Source organism: Gekko japonicus, unplaced genomic scaffold (genome assembly GCF_001447785.1).
Source record: "Gekko japonicus isolate JY-2015 unplaced genomic scaffold, Gekko_japonicus_V1.1 scaffold35, whole genome shotgun sequence".
NCBI lineage: Eukaryota > Metazoa > Chordata > Lepidosauria > Squamata > Gekkonidae > Gekko > Gekko japonicus.
Window position 1 is genome coordinate 2270458 of NW_015176453.1, and position 25145 is coordinate 2295602.

Sequence of the window (25145 nt, forward strand, 5' to 3'; positions counted from 1 at the left end):
TGCACACCTGGGGACTGCCCAAGTGTGCAGGAAAATCTCCCTGCCCCCCAAGTGCCCCCGATGTGTGGATTTAGATATCCGCACCGAGGGGGTAACTTGGCTATTAGGTATATAGATTGTAGTTTCTGGACAGTCTTCAAGGGATGCAGAAGTACTCTTGTTTATCTGTCCTAAACTCTACTTTAAATTAATTTCATTGGATGAATCAGAACTGTTAGATTGTAAGAGAACAGTCCTCCCAAATACCATTTATAATTTTACAAACTTCTGGCATGTCTATTCTTGATCTTTTTTCCTAAACTTAAAGTCCTATGTGTCTCTTAGGTTTTCTCATGGGAAAGATGTTCCAGTTCTTGATCATTGTAGCTTCCCTCTCTTGTACCTTTCCCAGGTCTGTGATACCCTGTTGGGAATGAGAAAACCAGAACTGTGTACACAGTGTTCCAAATCTGAGCATTCTGCAGACTTACAAAATGATACTTGCTGTTACATTTTGAATTCATTTCTTAATAAATGCTAACACTGATATTTCCTATGGTGCTGCTAGAGCATACAGAACTGATATTTTTTTCAGTGAACTATCCACAGTGCTGCCACAGTCTTTCTTTAGCAGTCACATTTTTCTTCTTTTGTATGTGTGTGTGTGTGTTTATATGCCTGGAAGTCATGGTTGACTTCTGATGACCCGTAGTGGGGTTTGGACATTTCAGAGAATGGCTTACTATTGCCTGCATTTGTGTCCCAGCCCTGGTATTCCTTGAAGGTCTCCCTTTCAAGTACTTGCCAGGGTTGGCCCTGCTTAGCGTCCAAGATCTGATGAGACTGGGCTTGCCTGGGCCATCCAGGTCAGGGCAACAGTCACATTTTTTAAAATAGAAGTCTGAAGGATCATAGGATTATCCCCATAGGTGAAGATCAGAGTACATAAAGAAGGGAGTAGCAGGAGACAAGTAGAATAAAGAGATCCATAGGAGCGAAACCAGAAAAATTTAACCAGGAAAAAGGAAAGGTGACATAATAGCAACCTTGCTGGATCAAACCAATGGTCGACAGTCTGAATAATATGCATGCACACAAAACTTTGTTGGTCTTAAAAATGCCACTGGACTCAAACTTTGTTTTGTATTCAGAGGGTTACTGAAAGTTTATTTAAGTCTTTGTGGCTAGTAGTCAATGATGGTTCTGTAAGAATTTATATAATTTGCTTTGATAGAATTGACATGATATAAAACATTTGAATTGATTTTTGTATTGATGATTTATTAAAATTGTCTCATCATTATCAAATACTTCACTTACTTTTTCAGAGATGCCATTCCATCCACATCCATGCCATGTAAAGCAAATATGGAGGGAGAAATACACCCAGACAGCAAAAACTCAATAACCGTAAAGGATGAAATTGAAGAACAGATAGATGAGAACTCTAATTTAATAACAGTATACATGTCATCTGATGTTCAAGAGCATGATGAAGACAAATCAAAAACGTCACTTCAGACTGCTCCAGAAGACCAATTTCCAAACAAAATGGATGCATTCATGGATAAATTGCCATTATTCTCTGACTTTCCATGTAACTCTCAGGAGAAGTGTACTTCACAAACGTGTTCATCAAATACTTCAAACTGTGCCATGCCATCTGGTACAGCTTTTGTAAATAACTTTCTTCTAAAGCAGGACCCAGAGACAAGAGTGCTAACTCTTGTACCAGTGCAAATTGCTGTTTCAGAGCAAATACCAAATAGACCCCTCCATTCAAAAGTGGCATACAGTTGCTGTCCTAGTTTACATGTTCTCCTTTCAGATGCTATAAGAAGCTATAGAGTTGACAAAAGCCTACAGGAAAATCCATCTCTGAATAATGTGAGAAACTGCAGGTTCAGTAACATGCAACGTGAATGTGCAGAAATGAAAAGCAGAATTACTACTTTATCCCCAGCTACAAACTACACTCAAACAAAATGTTCTGAAAGGAGCCCATTTCTTACACTTTGTCAGGAATTCAGTAATGATGCAGACAGTAATGTTTCTTTACTAGATCGCACGTTGAATGCATCTGTGGACCAAAAGCCTACTTGTTTACTCAACCTAGATGCTTTCCACCAGAACAATGGGATGAGTGAAGTTTTTGTGAAGAAAGTGGTGCATTTAATCCAAGAAGAGTTTGCACTTGGTAGTTATTGGGAGAATACAGATGAAGCTCTGGCTATGGGTATATAATAATACTTTGATATTGGACTACAAATGCAAAAAATATGGTGGGCAGGTTGATAGCAAAAGATTTAGTAGGGTAGGGTGGTGGGGCAATGGTCATTGTTATGTTTTTGACAGGCCCTCACTCTGATAAGTCTCCAGTACACTGAAGAATTATACAGATGGTAAAGTTCCACAATATGTGGTTTCTTCTTTTACTGTGGCTCTGTGATTGTTATTATTCTTGGCTTGATGCTATTCTTATTTAAATTATTAAATTACTTTTGCATCCTACCTGTTCTCCAAGGAACTTAGGATAACTTTATCTTCATAATAACCTCCATAAAGTAGGTTAGATTGCTATGCTGACTGACCTGGGGTCTTCATGGCTGAAGGCATCTGAACCAAGTTTAAAAAAATTACAAAGTGTTACAGGCACACCAGGTTGGTGTGTGAGATGAAGAGGCTGATAACCCACAATGGAGAGGGGTGTTTTGTGTGTGGGTGTGTTTTGCAGGCTAAGACTTAATTCACAGTTTTCTTTCTCAAACCAGGTAAATATATATCCACCTTAAAGGATCTTAAATATAACACATTCTGTAATGCAGTCTCTGAGAAATTTGGTGACCTTGACTGGGAAGAAAAACTACTTGCAAGCCTTTACGAAGCAGCAAACGGGAAAATTCCACCTGAAAGGTACGTGATTCTTCTCTTCCCTCCTACTCAAGCTTCATTTAATGTTGCTTCTGATTCCAAATAATAGCTGCTCTTTATCAGCTATAGATAGAAGCAAGGAAGACTGTATTACCATTCTCCAGATGCTTTTTTTGCTATGAATCTGTAAAAAACAACAACTGAGACTCGTTACAAAAAAATCCTGCTTCCAAATATATTGAGTGTTCATCAGTATTATTGTCACACTTTCATCTGTCCCCTACTCCAAAAAAACTCAGGTTGACATGTGTGATATACCCATTTTATCCCCACAACAGTGCTGTTTTTAACAGTTTTTAAAGGGCTTATTTATGTATTCGATTTCTATCGCACCCTCCCCGCATGCAGGCTCAGGGCGGGTTACAAAGTCACATCAAGATGGTGACTACAATAACAATAAATAGAAATTTAACAATAACATTATTTATTTGATTTATACCCCACCCTCCCCACCAGGGCAGGCTCAGGGTGGCTTACATAAAACTCGACACATAAAACCACAGTTATAAATATAGCCACAAAAACTAATTATCAGCACTTTAACATTAAAATCAGCCATGCAGCACGTGCGTGGGAGTCAGGCCGATTGGCCTAGGGATGGGAGGGGGGTGCATACGAATACACTATATCCCATTATGCTTGTAGGAACGTTGCCATTCCTAACAGTGACGATGTTACTGCCTCTATAGCTCTGACAATAAAGTATAACCTTATGATTACCTTATGATAAGTGTGTACTCAATTGTTTGGCTGTGGAACCTTACAATATATTGGAATAGATTTATCTGACATAACACCTCTAAGAAAAGGATGCTGTTAGTGCTTGAGAGGAGACCAATGGAGTGTAAGAACAGACTCTCAGTTTATTGATCTTTACAATTAAAAAATATAACCCCACACATCTGTCTCCTATTTTGACATATTATTACACTATTTTCCTCCTCCTAACTAAATCCAAACAAACGGTGACCTAGTGACTGTATATACTTAGCTTGTTATTGCTGTTTGGCCTTTGCGTATGTCAAAACATCTTCATTCAGATGTATGCTAATTTGCTGTTCACCTGTGTAGAGGCATCTGTCTATATATATGAACACCTTCCATTTCGATGTATCGGAGGAAGTGTGCATGCACATGAAAGCTCACACCTTTAATAAAACCTTGTTGGTCATAAAGGTGCCACCGGAGTCCAACTTTGTTCTGTCGCTTCAGACCAACACAGCTGCCTACCTGGATCTATCCAACCCTGTGTTCTCTTCAAATTATTGTAAATCTTTTTCCCTTTTATTGTATGACACTCTCTACTTTCTGCCAAATATTTACAACCTTTGAATACAATAAATATTATCTTGTAAAAAATGATGGATGGACTTCAAACAAAAGATTGAAATGCTCCAGTGAGGGTCTTGACTCACATGTATATGAGCAGTTAAATGACAGCATGTTTGAATGCATATCATATTCGCATCAAATTTTCCAGCACCCCTGATCTGTATGGGCCACATCAGCATGAAAAGACTGTGAGAGGCTATAAACACTCTCTGGTGGCGACGGCAAAGCTGCTGTGTAATTAAAGTTGGGGGGGAGGATTGTTCACAATGAGCAGTTCACTCTCTGGAGGCTAGTTAGATGCCAATACATTAACTTCAAAACTTCATTAAGTTCAGAATAAAATTATTTGTCTTATTTCATATGAGCATTAAGTGCCAGTATGAGAACATATGGCTGGTATTTCATTGCCATTTACATCATGAGCGCCTCTGGTTTTACTTAATGTTTCTCATGACTAACTTGGTAGACAAGAGGCTGTAATGGAGTGAAAGAAATGTTGATGTTTATTCCCTGTTGCAGTAAATCTCAGGATATGGGTTTTCCTCTAGAAGAAATAACTCTGCTTGCATGATGCAGTTTTGAAAGGCAGTACATGAACATTTTTATTAGCTACTGCGTTTGGAACAACTTTATAGGCATAAATGAAACACAATGGGATTGGAGGGAAAAGTTGGGCAGGGCTCTAGAAATTTGTATTGCAAGTCAATACTTATGAAGGGAACAATAGAGGTTATGCCCTGAGGAAACAGTTCCGTTTGTTTGCATATTTCAGGACTGGATTTTATACTTACTAGCTTCAGGAATAAAGTTTGAGTCCAGTGGCACCTTCAAGACCAACAAAGTTTAATTCAAGGTATGAGCTTTCGTGTGCAAGGCACACTTCCTCAGACACATACTTACATGTATGGACTGTCCGAGGAAGGGTCCGTGCGCACGAAAACTCATACCTTGAATAAAACTCTGTTGGTCTTAAAAGTGCCACTGGACTCAAACTTTGTTCTACTGCTTCAGACCAACATGGCTACCCACCTGGATCTAGCTTCAGGAATGCTTTCCATGTTGACCAGTCTGCCATAAAATCCTGTGTACTGCAGATGTTTCTGTGGCATGTTCTATGAGGTACAAAGCAGTTCAAACTGTTCTGGCCAGACTTATGTGCCTCATAGTCTCTTGTGAAGTGAACGTAAACCCAAGAATACACTTAAACGCTCCCTGTTGCTGAGCATGACAAGGGAACATTAGTGGCAGCAAACTTTCAAGGAAACGTGTCTTTTTTCCCACTGAGGAGCACTGGAAAGTTTCTAAGGCATGCCAGGGTTTCTCAGAACACAGTTTGGAAACTGGGAGAGGACACACTGGAGCAAAATGTATAGGATAAACTTTCCTTCTTGGGTTTTGTTGTGTTCAAGTTTTGTTTTGGGGGTTGGGTTGGAGTTGTTGGGGTTTTTTTGTCCTTTGTGCCTACCCACATGACAACTTCACTCTGAGCAGAATACTGGGGTATTGCTGGGTGTGGGTGTTGCAGGGAGAAAGTGGGCAGCCTTTGTAGGATGTTCTGTGTACTGGCCATATAGATGTTTTGAACTTTCCTATATCTGTTGTAGTATTTATTAACATTATGCACTGCCGGGCATCCTGTTTCTGCATCAGTGCCCCATAGGAAATGCTTCATCTTTCACTTGATAGTTCCACTGTAGAGGGTTAAGAAGGGAGGCTTATATGCAGTAAACATATCCAAGTAGAAGTATCAGTGATGGACTTGGAGCACTCATTCGAGCATGGAAGAAAAAGTGACACAGAAAGAAAAGTCCCTTGATTTACTCCCTGCTTTCAAAACAGAGCCAAGAGGAAGATAAGAAATAAATTTTTCAAAGTCAGCTGGCTGCTGTTTGTTCTGTGTACTGGCCATATAGATGTTTGGAACTTTCCTATATATGTTGTAGTATTTATTAACATTATGCACTGCCGGGCATCCTGTTTCTGCATCAGTGCCCCATAGGAAATGCTTCATCTTTCACTTGATAGTTCCACTGTAGAGGGTCAAGAAGGGAGGCTTATATGCAGTAAACATATCCAAGTAGAAGTATCAGTGATGGACTTGGAGCACTCATTCGAGCATGGAAGAAAAAGTGACACAGAAAGAAAAGTCCCTTGATTTACTCCCTGCTTTCAAAACAGAGCCAAGAGGAAGATAAGAAATAAATTTTTCAAAGTCTGGATGAATAAAAACACAAACCCTTTCTAAAACTGCCCCTGTCATGCAGGAGCCTGGGGACAACATGACAGGTGGCTGAGTCAGCCATACAAGTCCTATAAATCACAGCTTGGTGCTGCCCTCTCTGTTTAATGTTTCAGCCGGGTTTTTGCTAGTCACTGTGTATGAGTCATTGCATTGGAAATAGGTGCCACTGAACTCCTGTAAAATCTCTGAATCTTTTTCTACCTGGACACACACAGTTTGACTATGTTTTTTATGATTTTATCTTTCTGTTGGGAGGGGGTAGCTTTTTCCCTTACACAGTTTTCACTTATAAATTGTTTTCTGTTTCCTCACTGATATTTTCAGGGTGAATGAAGATGAATGTGACAAAAAAGATGAGAGCCTGAATAAGCCTACAAACCTACTGAATGCCAGTGATGGAACAAATGGTAGGAAAGGTTGACTTGATTAGAACACACTATGTTAGTCTGAAGTTATTTAAGTTAGCAAACCTACCTTTCAAGTATTACAGGAACTATCAAGAGGTAGAGGAACACAAAGAGGTGACCAGAAGGCCATATGTAGAAAACTGGTTTTTATCCAATTAGAAGGTGATCCCTTGCTGTGTTATACTATCATCCATCCAGAGGCAATAGTCAAATTGAGGCAATAGCCTTTCCTCAGTGTTCACATATCCCCAAATATTTTCCCTTGGAATCAGGAAGACAGGGCCATCTTGCTAATGATGACTCCTCTACTGCTAAATGGTTTCTTCTTTCTAGACATTTCAGGTTGAGCTCTCTACAGAGCTTGAGTACGAGGCTCAAAATAATTGCCTTTTAGCTTTTTTGTGTGTTATTTATATTTGATTTTTCTGTCTTATTTATTTACTTTATAACCTGTCTTTCTCAGACTCAAAGCAGGGGGTTAACACAATATATAATAATGTACTCAAACAGCATAAAACCTCCAATAAACAATGCAAAAGGACTAGGATTACAAAAGTTAGCAAACAATGCAAAACGAACAAGTTAAAAATATGATATATCATAAACAATGCAGAAAATGGATTTACAGAAGTAGAAGACAAGGCAAGTAAGAGCAGAATGCAAACATATAACCACTGGAGTAGCCTGCAATTCTGTTTCTTTTATAAAGAAACATCCTCCTGAGCCATTCCTTTATACTACAGCCCTGTTCCCTTTCTAAAAATGCTCTCCTGACTTTTGTGAGCCCTGGGTACTTTCGCCTTCATGGGCCCCTCCCACCATAATAAAATTAATATTAAAATTATTTTTATATAACTTTAAATACTTCAACTTTTTTAATGTTTTAGGCACAATTAATAGATTTTCATGGACCCTAAACATTGCAATTTTTTCTGACATAAGTCCCTAAAAGTTCATTTTTTCTTCTGATTTTAAAAAGAAATTAAAACATTTTTGTGGGGCCCCAAAAATATCGGGGGCCCTAGGCACTGTGCCTAATGGATAAGTCAGCCCTGCTCCTGGGGAGTTCTGTTTTATACCATCTGCAGTATGATAGCAATAATCCCACAAAGTGGAAGCCACAACAGACTGCCAGCTGCCAGTTTGCATGGTGGTGCCTTCAGAAGGCTTCACTCGGATTAGGAAAGCTATCACAGTGGGGCATAGCAGGAGGTCCTGCAGGTATGAAGAGCTTTGTAGCTGATAACCAGCACCTTGAATTGAACCGAATAACTGCAGAATGGGTATAATATGCATATTTCACCTAGTTCCTGATAGTAACCAAGCTGCAGCATTCTGCACCAACTGGAATTTCTGAACTGACTTCCAGAGCAGACCTATGTATAATGCATTACAGTTGTCTAGTCTCAAGGTCACCATGGTTGCTCTTAAAGACATCTCAGAAACTTCAATCAGTACCAAATGCATCAGCAAGACTCCTGTTTGGGGCCAGCTGCTCAGAATTGCAGTGCTTTGTCAACTGCACTGGTTACCTATTTGCTTCTGCCCCCTTCCATCCCCTGCTGGGGGCGGGGGGCGGGGGGACACACACCTGCAACCCTATTCTGGACCCAACTCAAAGTGTTGGTTATTACTTTTAAAGCCCTTCACAGCTTAGGGCCCTCATGTTTATCTAACCACATCTCCCAGAATACTTCCATCTGCCAGCTGCATTTTCAGACAGCCTTCTCCATGTAGTGCCTTTCCTTAGGACTGTCCATCTGGCAATAGTCAGGTGATGGGGGTTTTCTGTGATAGGTCAAGTCCTTTAGAATGGCTTACCAGAGTAAGATTGCAATATGTTGCTGCTCTGTTAGCCACCTCAGCTCTAAGCAGATAAGGCAGGATATAAATATTTCAAATAAATATATGGAAGTCTGTGCTAGGATTGCCAGGTCCGTCAGAAATCTGGTGGGGGATGGGGGGGACATTTCAGGTGCCAGAAACGTTGTTGTTTGACGTGCCTACATCACTCAGAAGTGACATAGGTGCGTTGGTGATGTGAGGGGCAATGCTGTGGTTTGGGGCAAAACTCTATGGTAAAATCCACGTCGGTGATGTGAGGGGCAATGCTGTGGTTTTGGGCAAAACTCTATGGTAAAATCAGCCTCAAAAGATAGAGTTTTGCCCCCCAAAAAACAGAATGTTGCCACCGATGTCACCAATGTGTGGGAGATGTAGGCATGTCGTGTTTATTTCTGTCGACATCGCTGTTTGTAGGGGGATTTCCTCCCACTGGCCAGGAGCCTGCAAGACCAGGGAATCCCCCATCCCAACTGGGGAATGGCAACCCTAGTCTGTGCTGCGGAGTGGAATGAACTAGGCTTATATGGGGGAAAGGGTTATGGGCCTCATGCCATGAAGAATTTTTGAGGGTGCTGCAGTACAGTGAAAAGGAACATGAAGAAGATAGCTGTGTCTCTTAATAGCAATTGTCCTTCAAATAAATTTTACATAATTTTATCCTTTTTTCCCTTTTTTAAAGTAAATTTACCAAAATGCCATTTTTGTTTTAGCTATATTTTCTAGTGTGGAAGTAGAAGACCTTTCACAAGATAACATTGACTATGAACTCAGACCACAAGTGGTTGGAACAGAAATAGAAGAAAGTTTGCTGGCCAATAAATGTTGTCTCAGTCTGGAGTTTCCAGAAGAAAGCCAACTGCAAGAGGAGGTTCCAGTAAAGGCAGAGGAAAATAATTGTACCAATTTTCCTTGCCCATCTGGTCTGCTTGATTGTCGTCTTGGTTGGAGCAGCGCATTCTATGGGTCTGAATGTTTTAGTCTGGAAGTTCACAAATACATAAGAAAACTTGGAAAGCAAAAAGCAAGTGGAATTCAAAAGACACATGCCAAAAGAATGGTACGTATCTTCGTTTTCATGTCTGAAAAAATTTCTTTGCACTTTAAATAGATGTGGCATGTAATGTGGGGGCAAAAAGGGTAATTTTTAATTTAGCCATAACTAAAGTAATGCATATCTGGTCTTCCTGTTCCCCAACCCTTGCAAAATGGGCTCCATACTATACCCAGACCTGCTTTGCTTCATGCAAGTGCCTGTTTATAGTCTGCACAATACAGGAACAATATAGGCCCAAGGAATTCATTTGTGCTTCATGTTTAGTCCTGGAGTAATGAACTAAGATCAGGGAGAGTATTTGTTGTGGAACAGAACCCTAAATTATTCTGTCTGAATGCATATATTGAGAAAGTTTGTTTGGGGGGGGGATCAAGACATTTTGATATTTCAGTGGCTTAGACCCAAGGACTCCTTCTCCTTTAAGCCTGCCGGTACCAAGCTGGGTTTTGTATAGGCTTAAAATGAGCCTCACAATTTGAACACTCTTGAGCTTACAAATCTAGCACACCCTTTATGTACAATTTTCTGCCTGGAAAGGTCAAGTTCTTGCCAAAGGCATCACTGGAATCATGCCTTGAATGAAATATCTTGTACTTTTGACTTGTCTACTAAAATGCAAAGCCTAGTATTGAGAACAACAGAATTAATGCACTTACGACTTAATGGTGCTATCAGAGAACAGTACAAAACTAGCCTTCAGGCATCTCTATCTTCAGGGAGAGCATAGCTTGTCAGGCAAGGGGAGGTGACCCTTGCTTTAATAGATCAAAAACATACGTTAAATTTAAGATTTTGTTTTCAGAGGCAGAATCTAGGTTATGGTTGACCTTGGGCCAGTCACACACTCCTACCCTAGTATACTTCACAGGATTGTTGTGAGGATAAAATGGAGGAAGGGAGAATGTTTTACACTACTTTTAGTCTTCACTGGGGGGGAAATGTGGGATAAATGAAGTAAATGAATTAGAAATGAGCATGCAACCCACAGGTAATCTTGCATAAATTGTTTTCTAATTTGTGCATGCACACTGATATATTGGGTGATATGTAACATATATTGGCTGCATTCAGATGCCATGATAAAGTGGGGTTTGTTTAAACCCAAGTTTGCTGTACAAACCATGCTTCAGTCTACCGAACATATATAACGTTACATCTTGTTTGTAAATATCAGTTTGTTGCATACCTGTCTGCATTACTGCTTCCAGACAAAATCTTCAGATGGTATCCTGAGTTCCCTTACATGGCAAAGCTTTGGTTCATGTGCAGCCTACTTTCTATTAGTTGGCTGTAATAAGTGGGAAGGAACTGGAAGAAGGAAAGTTTAGGGAAAAACAAAGCCTCCGCCTCACTCTTTCTTTATCACCATATCACTCAGGGGCAGTCTAGTCTTAGTAAAGGATGGGGCCCCAGAAACACTGCTACCACCCCATCACTAGCCCCACCAGGGCTGAGTAAGACCACCACTGTTGCCAGAAGCCAGCTGCTTCAGCCCAGATAAGGCAGGTGCAAGCAGCTACAGGAACCTGTCTTTCTTCTTTCCCCCCTCTTTTGAGGGAATGGAGCTGTTGGCAGTTGCCCCCCCCCCCCCGGAAGAGATCTGTCGCCCTCGCCCATTGGCTAAGACTCCCCGTGGTGTCATGGCATTCTTTAAACTGCGCTTTGTGCCATTTTGCCATATTCCCTAAGTTTGTTTTCTCCCAGAAAGAAACTCCGTTTGGGAAGGGAAAAAAAAGTGATCATGGTCACTCATCCTGTTCTGGGTTATAAAGGAAGGCTGAAGCGGGAAAATTTGTTTAGATTTATGGTTTTAGTGTTTATGGTTTATGGTTTTAGTGTTAGTAATGTGAGTGGAGGAGACATCTGTTCTTCTAAAGCTGACTGATGAAATTATAGGGGAGCTTTCTTTTATATTTTGTTGTATTGCAAAGATTGTCTGTTTTACATTTTATGCGCCGCCCTGAGCTTGATGGGTGGGAGGGATATAATAATTTTGAATAAATATTATATTGTACAGAAAAGCCATGAAGTCTTTTCCCCCCCCTGTATTATAATTTGTGCAAAGAAACTCTGTCATTGGATAATCCTTCCCCCAAAGTGAGGGAAAGAAGATTAAGCCATCTGGGAAGAAGTCTAATCATAAGCTACTGGCATAGCAGAAGGGCAATTGGAAAAGCAAGCATTTGTTCTTACAGTGTGGAAAGACAAAAGCAGGAATATTTATGGTGAATAAACACCCACATACCTAGAGAGAGAGAGAGAGAGAGAAGGGTGTTCACACATGATTGAATTCTTCAGCTACAACCATGGCTTTTGCACGTAACAGACATATGGAATCAGACTTGGCTTGTGCCTGCCCCCATGGCAGTTGTAAAAAGGTAAAAGTAAAGGTTCCCTTGCTCGAAAGCCAGTCCAATCCGACTCTAGGGTTGTGGTGCTCATCTCAGTTTCAAAGCCGAAGAGCCAGCGCTGTCCAAAGACATTTCCGTGGTCATGTGGCCGGCATGACTAAACACCAAGGCGCACAGAACGCTGTTACCTTCCCACTGAAGTGGTACCTATTTATCTACCTGCAATTTCTTGCTTTCGAACTGCTGGGTTGGCAGGAGCTGGAACTAGAGACGGGAGCTCACTCCGTCATGCGGCAACTCGGGTCTCGAACTGCTGAACTACCGACCTTCCACAGCCTGCAGTTCAGCATCTTAACCACTTGAGCCACCGCAGCTCCTAGCAGTTGTAGCTAATGAAAATTACTAATGTAGTGATCATACAGGATACAACTGCAGTAGCATCAAACCAGTCACCTAGGATCAAAACAGTTCAGCCAAACCTCTGCACTAGGAAAAGCTTTTTCTATGAGGTGCATCCAGCTTCTCATTAGAAAGATCTGAAAGGACCTGAGTGATTTCCTAGCTCCCTTTCTCCTACCACCACTCAAACCAATAGCCATTGTACCACGCCAGTCATTAAATTGTGCCACACTTTATAAACTATTTCAGAACAGCACAATGATAAAATATGCAGAATGAATGCTAGAACACAATTGAGCTTTTACATCTTAGGCACACTTACACCTTTTAAGAGAGTGGGTTTAAAATGATGCAACTCCACTTAGGATAGCACTGCTAAATGGATCTTTGTAATTTTTGAAAAATGATTTCTCCTGGTTCTTTGGTTAGGCAGACTACATCTGCAAATGTGAAGATGGTAAATAGTAATGTAATGTGCAGAGGAATGTATCTTGCACCTTTGTTAACATATGTTAATATATGCTAATGAATTAGGAATAATCTTAATTGAAGAACTGAGCTGTTCAAACAAAAACTGATCTAAGCACTGCAGTTTCTTCAAACCTAATATAGCTGTGCATGCAGCAAATGACATCTGTGGGACTTCCTATGTGTTTAAAAGTATTTTGTGATTTTTGTACATGCAGACTGATTTGATGCTTTTATTGTAGTCAGTTTCAGTTAAAAACGGTCTCTCTGGGAACAATTTGTGAACTTAACAGTATTCCTTAAACAAATAACAATTGCCTATTTATTATTAGAACTTCAACATATTTCTTTATCAAGCATTAGGGATGTTCAACTCAATTATGTTTTTATCCTGCCCTTCCTCCAAGGGTTTATGAGTTATTTATGTGATTTTAACTTATTTAAGTGCCTGTTGTTCTGATTACTTGACTGTTTGTTAGAAGTATGACATTCAGCTCTACCTTTTATATATTGCTCTAAAACAGCGTGTTTCAATGTGGGTTCTTGAGCTCTATGTAAAGCCAGGAGATGAACTAGCGATTCCTCTTTGGACAAGGCAAGCCCTCTTCACCTGAGGAGAAGGATATGAAAATGGTTTCCTTCCTCTTGACATGTGAGAGTTCATGGTGTGCTGCCATCTAGCTTCTGGATTACTTCAGAGCATTTGCCAGAAGATGTGCTGATTGGTAGCTGGAAACTAGTAGCTCTGGGAACTCTGATGCATTGCATGGTGCATCTAATGCAATCATCGTACTTCCAAAATAAAACTGAACTACTTTTCATTCAATTTTCCAATGCAAATAATTTCAAACAGGGAAGAGAAGGGCATAAACAGCTTGCCGCATGCGCTTTGAAATGGGAGTTATCTGGCATATGCTTTGTGTCAGTGAGGGAGGTGAGAAGGATTTTGAGATTCCTTGAAAATTCCTAAACTCTTCCTTCCTCTCTCTCTGGCTTATAAACACATATCAGACATGGCGGCAGGGGGGGGGGAGTGTCCCCTGACCAAAACAGAGCAACTGTTTCGAAAGAGATAATAAAAGTAAGGCTAAACAATAGTTGGCATCCTGATAAATTTCCAGTTGCTATTGGATCTTTATAAGTTAGAGTCACTCTTTCTGCTGACAGAGAGACTCGTAACAATGACATGAAATGTGGTGCAGGAGGCCACTACAAAAAGGGAAGAAGGGGGAAATCAGCAAAAGTCCCCTGGCATTATTCTAGCTGTAAGTCTGAAAATCATTGTATCATTATAAGATTGTTTTCACTGTTCCTCTGCTTCTCTCACCAGGAGCTTGAACAGCTGATGATGATTGAAATGAGAAATTATAGGAAGAGTGTAAAATTCTACCAGAGACTGTTGCATAAAGAGAGAAGAAGCAAAGGTATACTTGTATGTTTGTAAACTAAGATCTGTGTTACAGCAATTGTGCACCTGTCCCAATGCTGACAAAATGGTTCTCAATGTACTTTTTCAATCTTGAGGTTGTGAAGCAAAAACTGTGCTGCCCAAACTGAGGGGACAGCTAGAAGAAATGAAAGCAAAGGTACAATTTCTTGAACTGGTGAAGAAGTATTTACAGGTAATTATTATTATTTTCCCTTGCTATTTGGAATTTTATATCTGCTGTTTCTTCATCAGTGCATATGGAAGAAGGATCTCTTTGTAAGTTGGAGGAGTAAAGTAAAGGGGGTCAGTGGAAACCACTTAGAATTAAACTGCTGGTAGTCTGCATAGCCTATGCAGTAATTTCTTGGTTGTACTGTAGTGTAATTGAACGTTAGGAATGGGAAAATATTATACATTGACAAGTGGGGTGTATCCAGAGAATCCATGTCACAGGATATCCCTGTATGGTGCAATGTGTCTGTCTCTATACTATGTACAGAGACACATTATGCACCCTTCAGGATCTCTTGTAGGAAATAGTGGTCAGATTCTCGAACAGACTATTTTGAAAGCAAATTCTGGAACACCCTTGAAAATTGGGGGCAATAATATCAGGATTTTAAAAGATATTCCATTTGATATAAGACAGAAGAGAAAGAACTATAAAAAATTAATCCTTTTCTTACATAAAATAAAAAATTAATCCTTTTCTTACAAACAAATGGCATTAGTTACAGGTGGTTAACCCCAGAAGGCATCATTTTTAAGATTAACGATAAAAAAGAAAAGATTGACTCTGTTTTTAAAGCACATGAATTTCTGCGAACACAGCTTGGGGAACCAGAAGAGGGCAAAGAGGAGGAAAAAGAAAGCAAATCTGATGGCAAGTTGGGCTCGGGGTCTTCGGACGAGGACTCCCCTTCTGAAAAGGGGGGGGGCTGCCCCCAAAAGCCCTTATAAACTGAGGATTAGAAAATATAAGAATAAATAAAGGCTGAAGGACTCTGATTGGTGCTTGAAAAAAATGTTGAAATAACTTGGGGATGCTCTGGGAATTTCTTTAAACAGTTAAAGGGATGGTTAAACGATAATTAATCTAGCATAACTGACTAAATTCATTGTATTATTAGTAGCTTTTTGAAAATAGCATGGTGTTAAGCTGATGTATGATCTCCTACTCTTGGGTTTTTAGTTAGTTGTGGGTCTTTTTCCTTTATTCCCTAGATGTAGTTCCCTTTCCTATATTTTCTGTTGTAGTTTTGTAGTCTGAAAAAAAAACCCAATAAAAACCTCCCCCTAGGGGGATGAAGAAAAAAAAAGGATCTCTTGTCGGTAAGGGGTGGACACCAGGATCATAGCCCCCATGATTAAGGTGGAGCCCCACTGTGGCTAGGTCGAAGGTGCCATAGCAGGAGGAGCACCACTCTATGCCGCCGCCCACTGCCACCACCTCCCAGGCGCCGGCGGCCAAGAGCCAGGTGGTGTGAAGGAGAAGCCCAGCCACAGCCTCACCCCATACCACTTTCCCCTCGCTTCCCCTGGCACAGCAGCAGCAGACGGCCAGGAGGTACCTACCTGCCCTCCACCGGCGAGACAAGCAGCAGGAGGAGTCAGCCCCAGCAGCTCTGCATACATGCTGCCCACTCTCCTCTGCCTCCAACCTGGGTCTGCAGAGTAACCACATGCAGATTTCTCTACACTGACATCCCCTTTCTCCACTCTCTCTCTCTCTGTGTCTCTCATTCTCATTGTACCTGACTGATTTTTAGAGCATCTTTATTTTTTCTCTCTCTTCTGCATGATGAAGCTAAAACATCTGTCAATAGGCAATAGGCCTGGCCTCTACACTCAGGCACCTGATCTGTTGCCCACTGAAAACAATAGAAATAGACCTGGCATCTGGAGTTGAATACTAGGTCCCATTGAAAACATCTGAAATAACCCCTAAAAATTCTGAAATTTTGAGAAATAAATTTCTGGAATTCCAAAGTTTTGTGAATGCCTTACATAGTTTGGGGTATTTCTGATCTAAAATGAAACAGGGCCATTCAGGCATTCTTTCAGATCAAAAATGTACATTCCAGCGGTACATACAGGAAAATTCCAATGTGTACATAAAGTTCTGTTTGAGAAGAGACTGCTCCTTGAATTTCATTATTGAGAAAACTGCAGAAGTGGGTTAATAATATAGATACCTATTTTAGATATCTCAGTTTGGTGTAGTGGTTAAGTGCACGGACTCTATTCTGGGAGAACCAGGTTTGATTCGCCACTCCTCCACTTGCACCTGCTGGATGACCTTGGGCAAGCCATAGTTCTGGCACAGCTGTTCTTGAAAAAGAGCAGTTTCTGTCAGAGCTCTCTCAGCCCCACCTACCTCACAGGGTGTCTGTTGTGGGGAGGGGAAGGGAAAGAAGTTTGTAAGCCGCTCTGAGACTCCTTTGGGTAGTGAAGGGCAGGGTATAAATCAAATCTCTTCTTCTTGTGGAGGTGGCTTGTTGTTTGTATTGGTCTAACTGCCTTGCCTCTTTTTACTGCAGATAATGTTTATAGAGAAATGGGGAGCTGAACCCTGTGACCTTTGTACAGTTGTTAACATGGCAAGAAGTGAAACCCTGGGCATAAGCTCCTTGGACAGCTTACTGCTTTTCTATAATGTAAATAAAACCCAGTTCAATGACCATCAAACTCAGCCAAGGAATCTGCAAGCTGGAACACCCCTTGGTTTAATGGCATATCTTTACTCCAGGTACAGCTTGTTGTACGGTGCCTTCTTTCAAAAGAGATAATATGCTTTACTGAACTGTCTTGTAGAAATAGTCATCCTACTTCCAAAGCCATTTCAGGGATTCTGTGCTGTCTGGAGAAACTCAGGGCATTTCAGATACCACATGCAAGGGAATCTTTCCACAGCATTTCGATTGCATGACCTTTTCCCAAAAAACGGTTATATGAAGGAAGATGAAGTCCCAGACAGGAGGAGGGAATCCCATATCAGTAGTAGCACATCCTCCATCAATAGCATAATCCTAGATTAATATTGGCAATTTATATTGAGAGTTGTGATGGACAAATTACACTACGCTTCCTTCCTACTACTTACAAAAGGAAGGGGACAGAATCCCAGACTAGCAATACTGCCTTACCTACTTTCAGCAAATCTGGAGGTCAGGATGCTTCTTTTCTCCTGTTGACAGTTGGAGCATAAGGGAGTTGTCTGGAATCTACTAAACTTGTTCATTTTTGAAGGAGGCCAGGAAAGCCACCTTTGCTGCAAATGGTCACTTGGAGAATATCTCTTCTGAGTACTCCAGACACCAGGCATTCTGTTGTTGTTGTTTTCCTCCTACATTTAGGCTTGCCACATTTTTTTTAAATACCAGACACACTGAGGCTTGGTGCCACCTCCTCCCAGCACAAATAGCATGAAACACACTGTTTACACTAGGAGGATCACCCAGTGCAAGATCACAACAGCAGCAGCTGCTGCTTTGTGCTCTGGCTGCCTCGGCATCACCTCCTCCAAGCTCCAACAGCGTCCATCACTATTTGGGCTTGGTAAGGTTGCCAGTTGACCCAGACAATCCAGTATTTTCACTGACTGCTCAGGGAAAACACTGCAAAAATATCACATTTAAATGTCTCGGGTTTTTTTCCAGTTCTTTTCCTGGACAGCCAGTGAAAATACAAGACTGTCTGGGTCAATACCAGATAGCTGGGAACCTTACCTACATTTATAGGAGAAATTTCTACATTTATAGAGAATACACCTATTTAAGATACAAAACATAGCAAATAAGACAATATAGCTGGATCAATTCCTTTGCCCTTCAGGGTTTTGTGTTTTGTTTGTTTGTTTGTTTCCTGGTTGTTTCAAAAAAAGAATATCTGACCTTGCAAAATTCAATTTTTTGTTATACTCTTCAGAAATGCATTTTTAGAAGGCTATGTGCAGCAATTCCTGTTCACATTTCGTTATTTCTGTGCACAAGAAGAATTTCTGCAATTTCTTCTTGATAGAATCAGGCTCACCTCACCCAGGTAAGTGTCAAAATGCTACTTAATGCTGATGCATTGCTGTTGACTAGCAGAAGCATCAACAGAACTGGTGCCCTATCTGTGTCCCTAGCATTTGCGTATGACTGTTTTATTTTTAACTAAAAAACATTCAGTTAAGTTCAGCGTAGGTAGGATTTATAAATTTGCTTTTCAAATACAATTGAATCTTTAAGAAAATAAGAGACTTTTTTTTCTCCTTGGCTGATCTTTCCCTTTCAACTAACAAAGTACTTTCTGATTTCAGTAGCTTTTCTTCCCTATTAAGCTATAACAAAGGAAGGTATATTTATTGTTTTGAGTTCTTCAAGTGATAAGTTTATGACAGATACTCTTTTCAAATATTTCAGCATAATTAGATAATGTGATAAAAGTAAATGTCAGTTTACTCCCATTTTCTTTTCTTTTTAGTTCAAACCTGGAATCTTCACTTCTCAGCAAAATATACCACCGCAGTTTCTCTATCTTGCAGGCTTGGATTGAAGATTGTTATGGTGTAGACTTTGCAATAAACCCTGACTTGATGGGTATACTAAAAACCTTTATCAATTCAAAGGTAACTCGCTGTTTTGACAGAAAGTTTAAGATGTGACCTCTAAATCTAAATAAGATTTGATGTGTGTGAGCAACAACAGCATTATAATTCTGTTTCATTTAAAAGATCATAGGAATTAGGAGGAAAATACCCACATGCCATAGAGCTGCATTCATTTTGTTTGCTAAAGGACTCTGACAAAGCAAGTTTTATTCTGGAGAAATCAGTACATTTACATCCTGAAGCATAAATCCATAGAATAAAGGAATCATGTGGTCTTTGTAGGTGGTTCCACGCAACGGCTATGGAACATGGTTGCTGTCATTGCTACAAGACATTGCTAGCAGAAAATGGAATAATGTTTCTCAGTGCCACAGGTTGGAAGTATGGGAGGAAAAAGAGGATACAAAGTCTTTACCTTCCTTGTGCAAAAAGGTCTCGAAAGACAGTTCACAAAAGGTATGTGGCTTCCTAACCATGTTTTGTGTACAGTAGTATATCCTCCTGCCCTATGTACAGGTTGCATCTTTATCTCAAGACAGTGCTTTGCCAAAGCCACCAAGTGACTTTTATGCATGAACGTATATATTTATATCTTCATCCAGAAGATTCTATAATGCCATAGGATTCAGTGGTACACTTGAATAAGATTTCAGTGACTTTGACTGCTTTATGACTACACTTACAAGTTTATTCCATAGACTCTAAAAAAAAACACTGAAGCTCAACCATTCCAAACCAACAGCTGGTCTTATTTGTTGTTCGGTACAAAGGGATTTCTAAGTGGAACAGGTTTCTAGTCTCTACCTGCACTACACTAACACATCTCAGGCAGTAGGTGACCAGACTGGGGATGATTAGACCCCGTGGCACTATATAAATTGGCTTGTATCCAACCAGGCAACTCTGAAGATTTAAGGACACTTAAATTTTCATAAGAAATTTTGTTCCTTGAGGAGGATGAGGACACCCTCAGAAGTAGTACAGGGGCAAAGTGGGGATCTATGGAAGGCGGGTGGATATACAAAAATTGCCACCTCCTTCAGTCTTTAGATTGTATAGTTGGATACAGACTACTTTCTTAAACTCCTGGACTGACAAAGGGAGGGGAAAAAACCTGTTAATTTCCTCACTAGAAATAAAGGTTATGTCCAACACTAGGAAGCAAAATGTTTGCCATTGGTTGTACTGGTGTGTTCCTGTCGTACATATGTAAGATTTATAAAGTATTAAATTAATATCCGGTTTTGCCCACATTCCCAATTAGCTAACAAAAATAACATAATATATTTTAAACAAGTAAATATCACCTTAAAGGTTTGGCTAATAAAAGCCGAATGAAACCACTCCAAATACAGTTTAGCTCAATAAAACATGATGAACCTAAACTCAATAATAAACTCAGCTATGCGTTTTGTAAGTAATGTTTGCTCAAAGTACTTTATTGACAAATTTTAAATTTTTAATGGAACCTTTAGGTTGGTTCCCATGAATCTGTTCCACCATTACTGGAAACTTCTTCTGAAACCTTCCACCAGTTAAAGGGGGCATGTTCTTTACACTGAAAAGGTTATCCCACTAGTGAAATGGATTCAGTACAAACATCACTCTATCCAATTCACACTTTCACACATTTTTTCCAGTGTTTATTGAACATTACATTAGTAGATTTCATCATGCAGTAAAGGAGCAATTATACAGTAATTATAATGAACAATTACATAGGGACAGAGTAACAGCAAATATCCCAGATTCTACCAAGGCTTTGCTTTCAACAGAAATGGTCTACGGTTACACACAAAGAGAGCATTTCTAATCTGAAATGTTTATTTGGTATCTTGAAGTCTATTGAACACACTAGTCATAAAATGCATTTTTCTCTAGTGATGTTCTAGTTAACACTGTTGACCTTTTAAAAGGAAAAACACTTCGTGGTCTACTCTTTATTAGATTATTTTAAATCCTGCTGCAATCATAACACCTTCTACAGTACAGAGAAAATGAAAAAGCTGCCCAATGTTCACTGTGTTTGAAAGTGGGTTTCCGGATTATGTATAAGAACAGATAGAAATGAAGGAAGCAACTGAGAAAAGAAATGAAATAGCTCTCTGGCATTGCTGAAGATGACTAATATGGCAATGATATACATGAAAGGAGATAAACCCTTAACACATTCTAACTGGCCACAATACTAGTGGTAGTTCTGTAAGAGGATGACTAGATTGCAGTCTGGGAAAGAGGATGTTGACAATGATGTTTTTAGCATCTCAAACATATCTGAGGTGTATAAACATATCTGAGATGCAGACAAACACAAATCTTGGGGATACTTCAGAGCTGTGATATACAGCTCTTGTTCCGGAGATGGCTGAGTCGATTACTCAAAAGGAATTTAACAACTCCTTCTTTTGCTCCTTTGACACCATGGGTTTGCCTTTACTTTCTGATTAAGATGATAGAAATAATGAACTGAGGTCTCCATCTCTCCCAGAAGTGTTGGGTCCTTTACCAGACCTGCTGTACAAGCTGAATGTGTGTATTGGGTGCTGGGACATCAGGACAGAGTGGTTATTCTATTGATGCTCTGACTACCATTCTGCCTAATAATTGACTGCTGCAGACTATCCCAGTGATCAGGCAGTTAAAATCAGGAGGTTTCACTAGAAGTGCTGCTGTCCAGGATTACCACCAAAGGGATGGTGCAAATGGGTATAGCCATGAAGTTTGGCATGTGCATTATTTAGAATAAATACTTGCTTGTGCCTTTTGGATTAAGTTATGCATTCAAGCACCTGTTCTATGAAGTGTGTACCCACTGAGAGTGTAGGTGATATCTTTATTAGTGTGAGATTTTGCCCAGTATGAGAAGGCAATATTCTCCTTTTCATTTTCTTTTTATCCTGGTGACACTAGTTTTTTTATTGGGTTCATAACTGTGGCCAGAAAATCCTTTTAGTGCTCTGGCTCTGAGATTTTATTAAGCTCAGTATTTTGGGAGGGGGTTTGTAACATTTGGCGGCTCAATTGATTCTGCTGCATAATTAGTATTGTGCAGTTGATTCTGTTGTGATGCTAGCCGCTGTTAGTAATCTGCTAATTGTTAATCAACATCAAAAAAACTAAGATCATGGCATCCGGCCCCATCACTCCTTGGCAAATAGAAGGGGAAGTCGTGGAAGTAGTGACAGACTTCACGTTCCTGGGATCCCAGATCACCGCAGACTGTGACTGCAGCCATGAAATTAAAAGACGCCTGCTCCTTGGGAGGAAAGCGATGGCGAACCTAAACAGCATGATAAAAAGTAGAGACATCACCCTGCCAACAAAAGTCCGCATGGTCAAAGCAATGGTATTCCCAGTAGTCATGTATGGCTGTGAGAGTTGGACTATAAGGAAGGCCGAGCGCCGAAGAATAGATTCTTTTGAACTATGGTGCTGGAGAAGACTCTTGAGAGTCCCTTGGACTGCAAGAAGAACAAATCAGTCAATCCTCAAAGAAATCAACCCTGACTGTTCCCTGGAAGGCCAGATAATGAAACTGAAGCTCAAATACTTTGGCCACCAAATGAGAAGGGAGCACTCACTGGAAAAGACCCTGATGCTGGGAAAGATTGAAGGTCAAAGAAGACGGGGACGGCAAAGGATGAGATGGTTAGACAGTGTCAGCGATGCAACGAACATGAAATTGAGCCAACTTCGGAGGACGGCGGAAGACAGGAGAGCCTGGCGGGAGATTGTCCATGGGGTCGCGAAGAGTCGGACTCGACTGTGCGACTGAACAACAACAATTGTTAATGGGCAGTTTATTCATTGCTAACTATTAAAAATTGACTACTAGTTGTTAATCTGTACATTTATTTTCCTGCTAATTGTGCTTCAGATATCGTTAATGGGATTAGAATATGCCTGCCAAAGTTAATGCTTGTGAGCCTGGCAAATGTGTAATGGTAAAGGAATGGCTACACTACTTGTATAGCGTCCATGGGAGAGTAATGACATTTGTTATGGTAAGGGGGGGGGATTAAGACTATTTGGGCTTTCCTGCTCAAGCGCTCTACCTATAGCTTCACTTCTGTGGAGCTTGTTCATTCACTTTTAAGTCCAGTCCAAAATAAAACCTCTGTCATTCACAAGACCAAGGAGGAGAAGGCTGACCTAGTATGTATTACAGAGACTTGGCTCAATGAGGCAGAGAGACTGTTTGGACCCAGTTGTTTCCAGGCAGATAACAAGAGCAATATAAATTCAGTGGCTGAGAAGGGGAGGCTACTGTAGCCTGTAGAATTCTATCCCTTCTATTAGGTGTCTGCTCTAAAGCAGATTCCATTCTGAATGTGTGCCTCTGACACTGGGCAATTGGGATAGGAAAGGGATTCTCTGGTATGCTGACCACTCCACTGCCTAGTCCTCTCTCTTACCGAGCTGTAATAAGAGGTCTCTGATATGGTGTTGAGGATCTCCAAATTTTATAGTCCTCTAGTGGATTTAAATGTTCACAACAATTATCTGTAACCTGTATGGTTCAGGGTTTCGTAACAGCCATGACAACCATAATGTTGTAATGCAATCAAGGCCGAACACATTGGATCTGGTTTCTTGTACAGGAGAGGCGGGGAGTAATTTGTTGACAGGGAATGGTTCCATCATCTTTTGCCATGAACGTTCATTATCTTGTTAAGGCTGAAATCATTTCCTCTAACTTCTACAGGTGTGGTAAAGTGATTAGGATGTTCAGGGGTTTGGCTCACAGTGCCATCAGTATGCTGATGACATACAGATGCATTTCTCTTTATCTCTATATCAGGTGTAGAAGGGTTCTCTGTAGATGATTGCCTGAAATTAGTGTCATTACTGGATCAATCAAGAACACAGAACTCATTCCAGACAAAGAATAGATGCTGGTGGTCAGTGGCCCTCAGTTTAGCAAAAATGCCTGTTCCTATGTGTTCAGATGGCTAGCCGTGTTGGTCTGAAGGAACAGAACAAAGTTTGAATCCAGTGGCACCTTTAAGACCAACAAAGGTTAATTCTGGGTATAAGTTTTTGAGTGCACATGAAAGCTTATGCCCAGAATTAAACTTTGCTGGTCTTAAAAGTGCTACTAGACTCAAACTTTGTTCTAATATGTGTCAGTCTTCCCTAACAAGAACAGGCTTACAGCATCAGAGTGTTTCTGGATACAGCATTCCATCAGACATCTGTGTGTCTGTGGTATCCAAGGACATGTTCATTTACCTTCGGCCAACAACCTGTTTTCTGTAAACTAGAGACTGAGCTACCACAGTATATGGGTTAGATCCAGCAAAATGTTGGATCCAGAATCCATCAGCAGAAGATGCTGACAACTGCATATATTTTCCATATTCTCCTCTCTCTAGCAGTCCTCTACAACTCTAGGAAAGTTGACCCCTGGTATCTCAGGACTAGTGTGAGCTAATAGCCACATGGGCCAGTGTGGGCTAATAGCCACATGGGTCAGGAAACTGCAGTGGGGAGGGGAAAGGAGATTAAATTGTTCTTTCTGGGTATCCAGAAAGTACAACTCTGCTGTGAGAAGAGGAGAGAGAAGGCAATTTCACCCCCTTCTACAACTTGCTGATCCACATGGCTGTTAGTCAACATGGGTCCCATGACCGCAAGAATAAACTTTACTGTATCTTGTAGGTAAAAAGACTTTCCCTCCAGGCTTTCTGAGAGTTCTGAGAAGGATATTTTAGTCTATTGCTTTTAATTATGTACTGTGTGCTGCTTTGAGAGCCTTCTTGGAACAGCATTGGCCTATAAATTTCTTTCTAAATAGATAACAAGACATCTAAGCTTGGAAAAGGGAACACAAATATAGGGACTAGAAGACTAGCATCTGGAAAGGGAACAGCACAAATGAACAAGGACATGTTTTTATCCAAATGGGAGCCTCATGAATATGGGAAGTTGTGTTCATTCTGGCAAATTACCTTGCTATCCAAAAGCATTTTCATATGAGCAAAATATTAACCGTTGGAATTAAGTGTCTTACAATGTGTCGCTTTCAGTTGTATTTGGGATACCGCACATATCATATTGGAGCTGCGGTGGCTCAAGTGGTTAAGATGCTGAACTGCAGGCTGTGGAAAGTCG

At 40.5% G+C, this 25145-nt stretch overlaps 1 protein-coding gene across 1 annotated transcript in view; it reads left to right on the top strand.

Moving 5' to 3' along the window:
- KNDC1 (kinase non-catalytic C-lobe domain (KIND) containing 1) overlaps positions 1-25145 on the top strand; it is a 120745-nt gene that overhangs the window by 69641 nt on the left and 25959 nt on the right. Inside the window, exons 14-23 of the mRNA XM_015426889.1 lie at positions 1308-2215; positions 2751-2892; positions 6809-6891; positions 9447-9793; positions 14339-14432; positions 14533-14630; positions 16978-17186; positions 18365-18478; positions 18905-19049; positions 19314-19487. Of these exons, the coding sequence (XP_015282375.1) occupies positions 1308-2215; positions 2751-2892; positions 6809-6891; positions 9447-9793; positions 14339-14432; positions 14533-14630; positions 16978-17186; positions 18365-18478; positions 18905-19049; positions 19314-19487 (2314 nt within the window). The remainder of the gene's footprint in view (positions 1-1307; positions 2216-2750; positions 2893-6808; positions 6892-9446; positions 9794-14338; positions 14433-14532; positions 14631-16977; positions 17187-18364; positions 18479-18904; positions 19050-19313; positions 19488-25145) is intronic.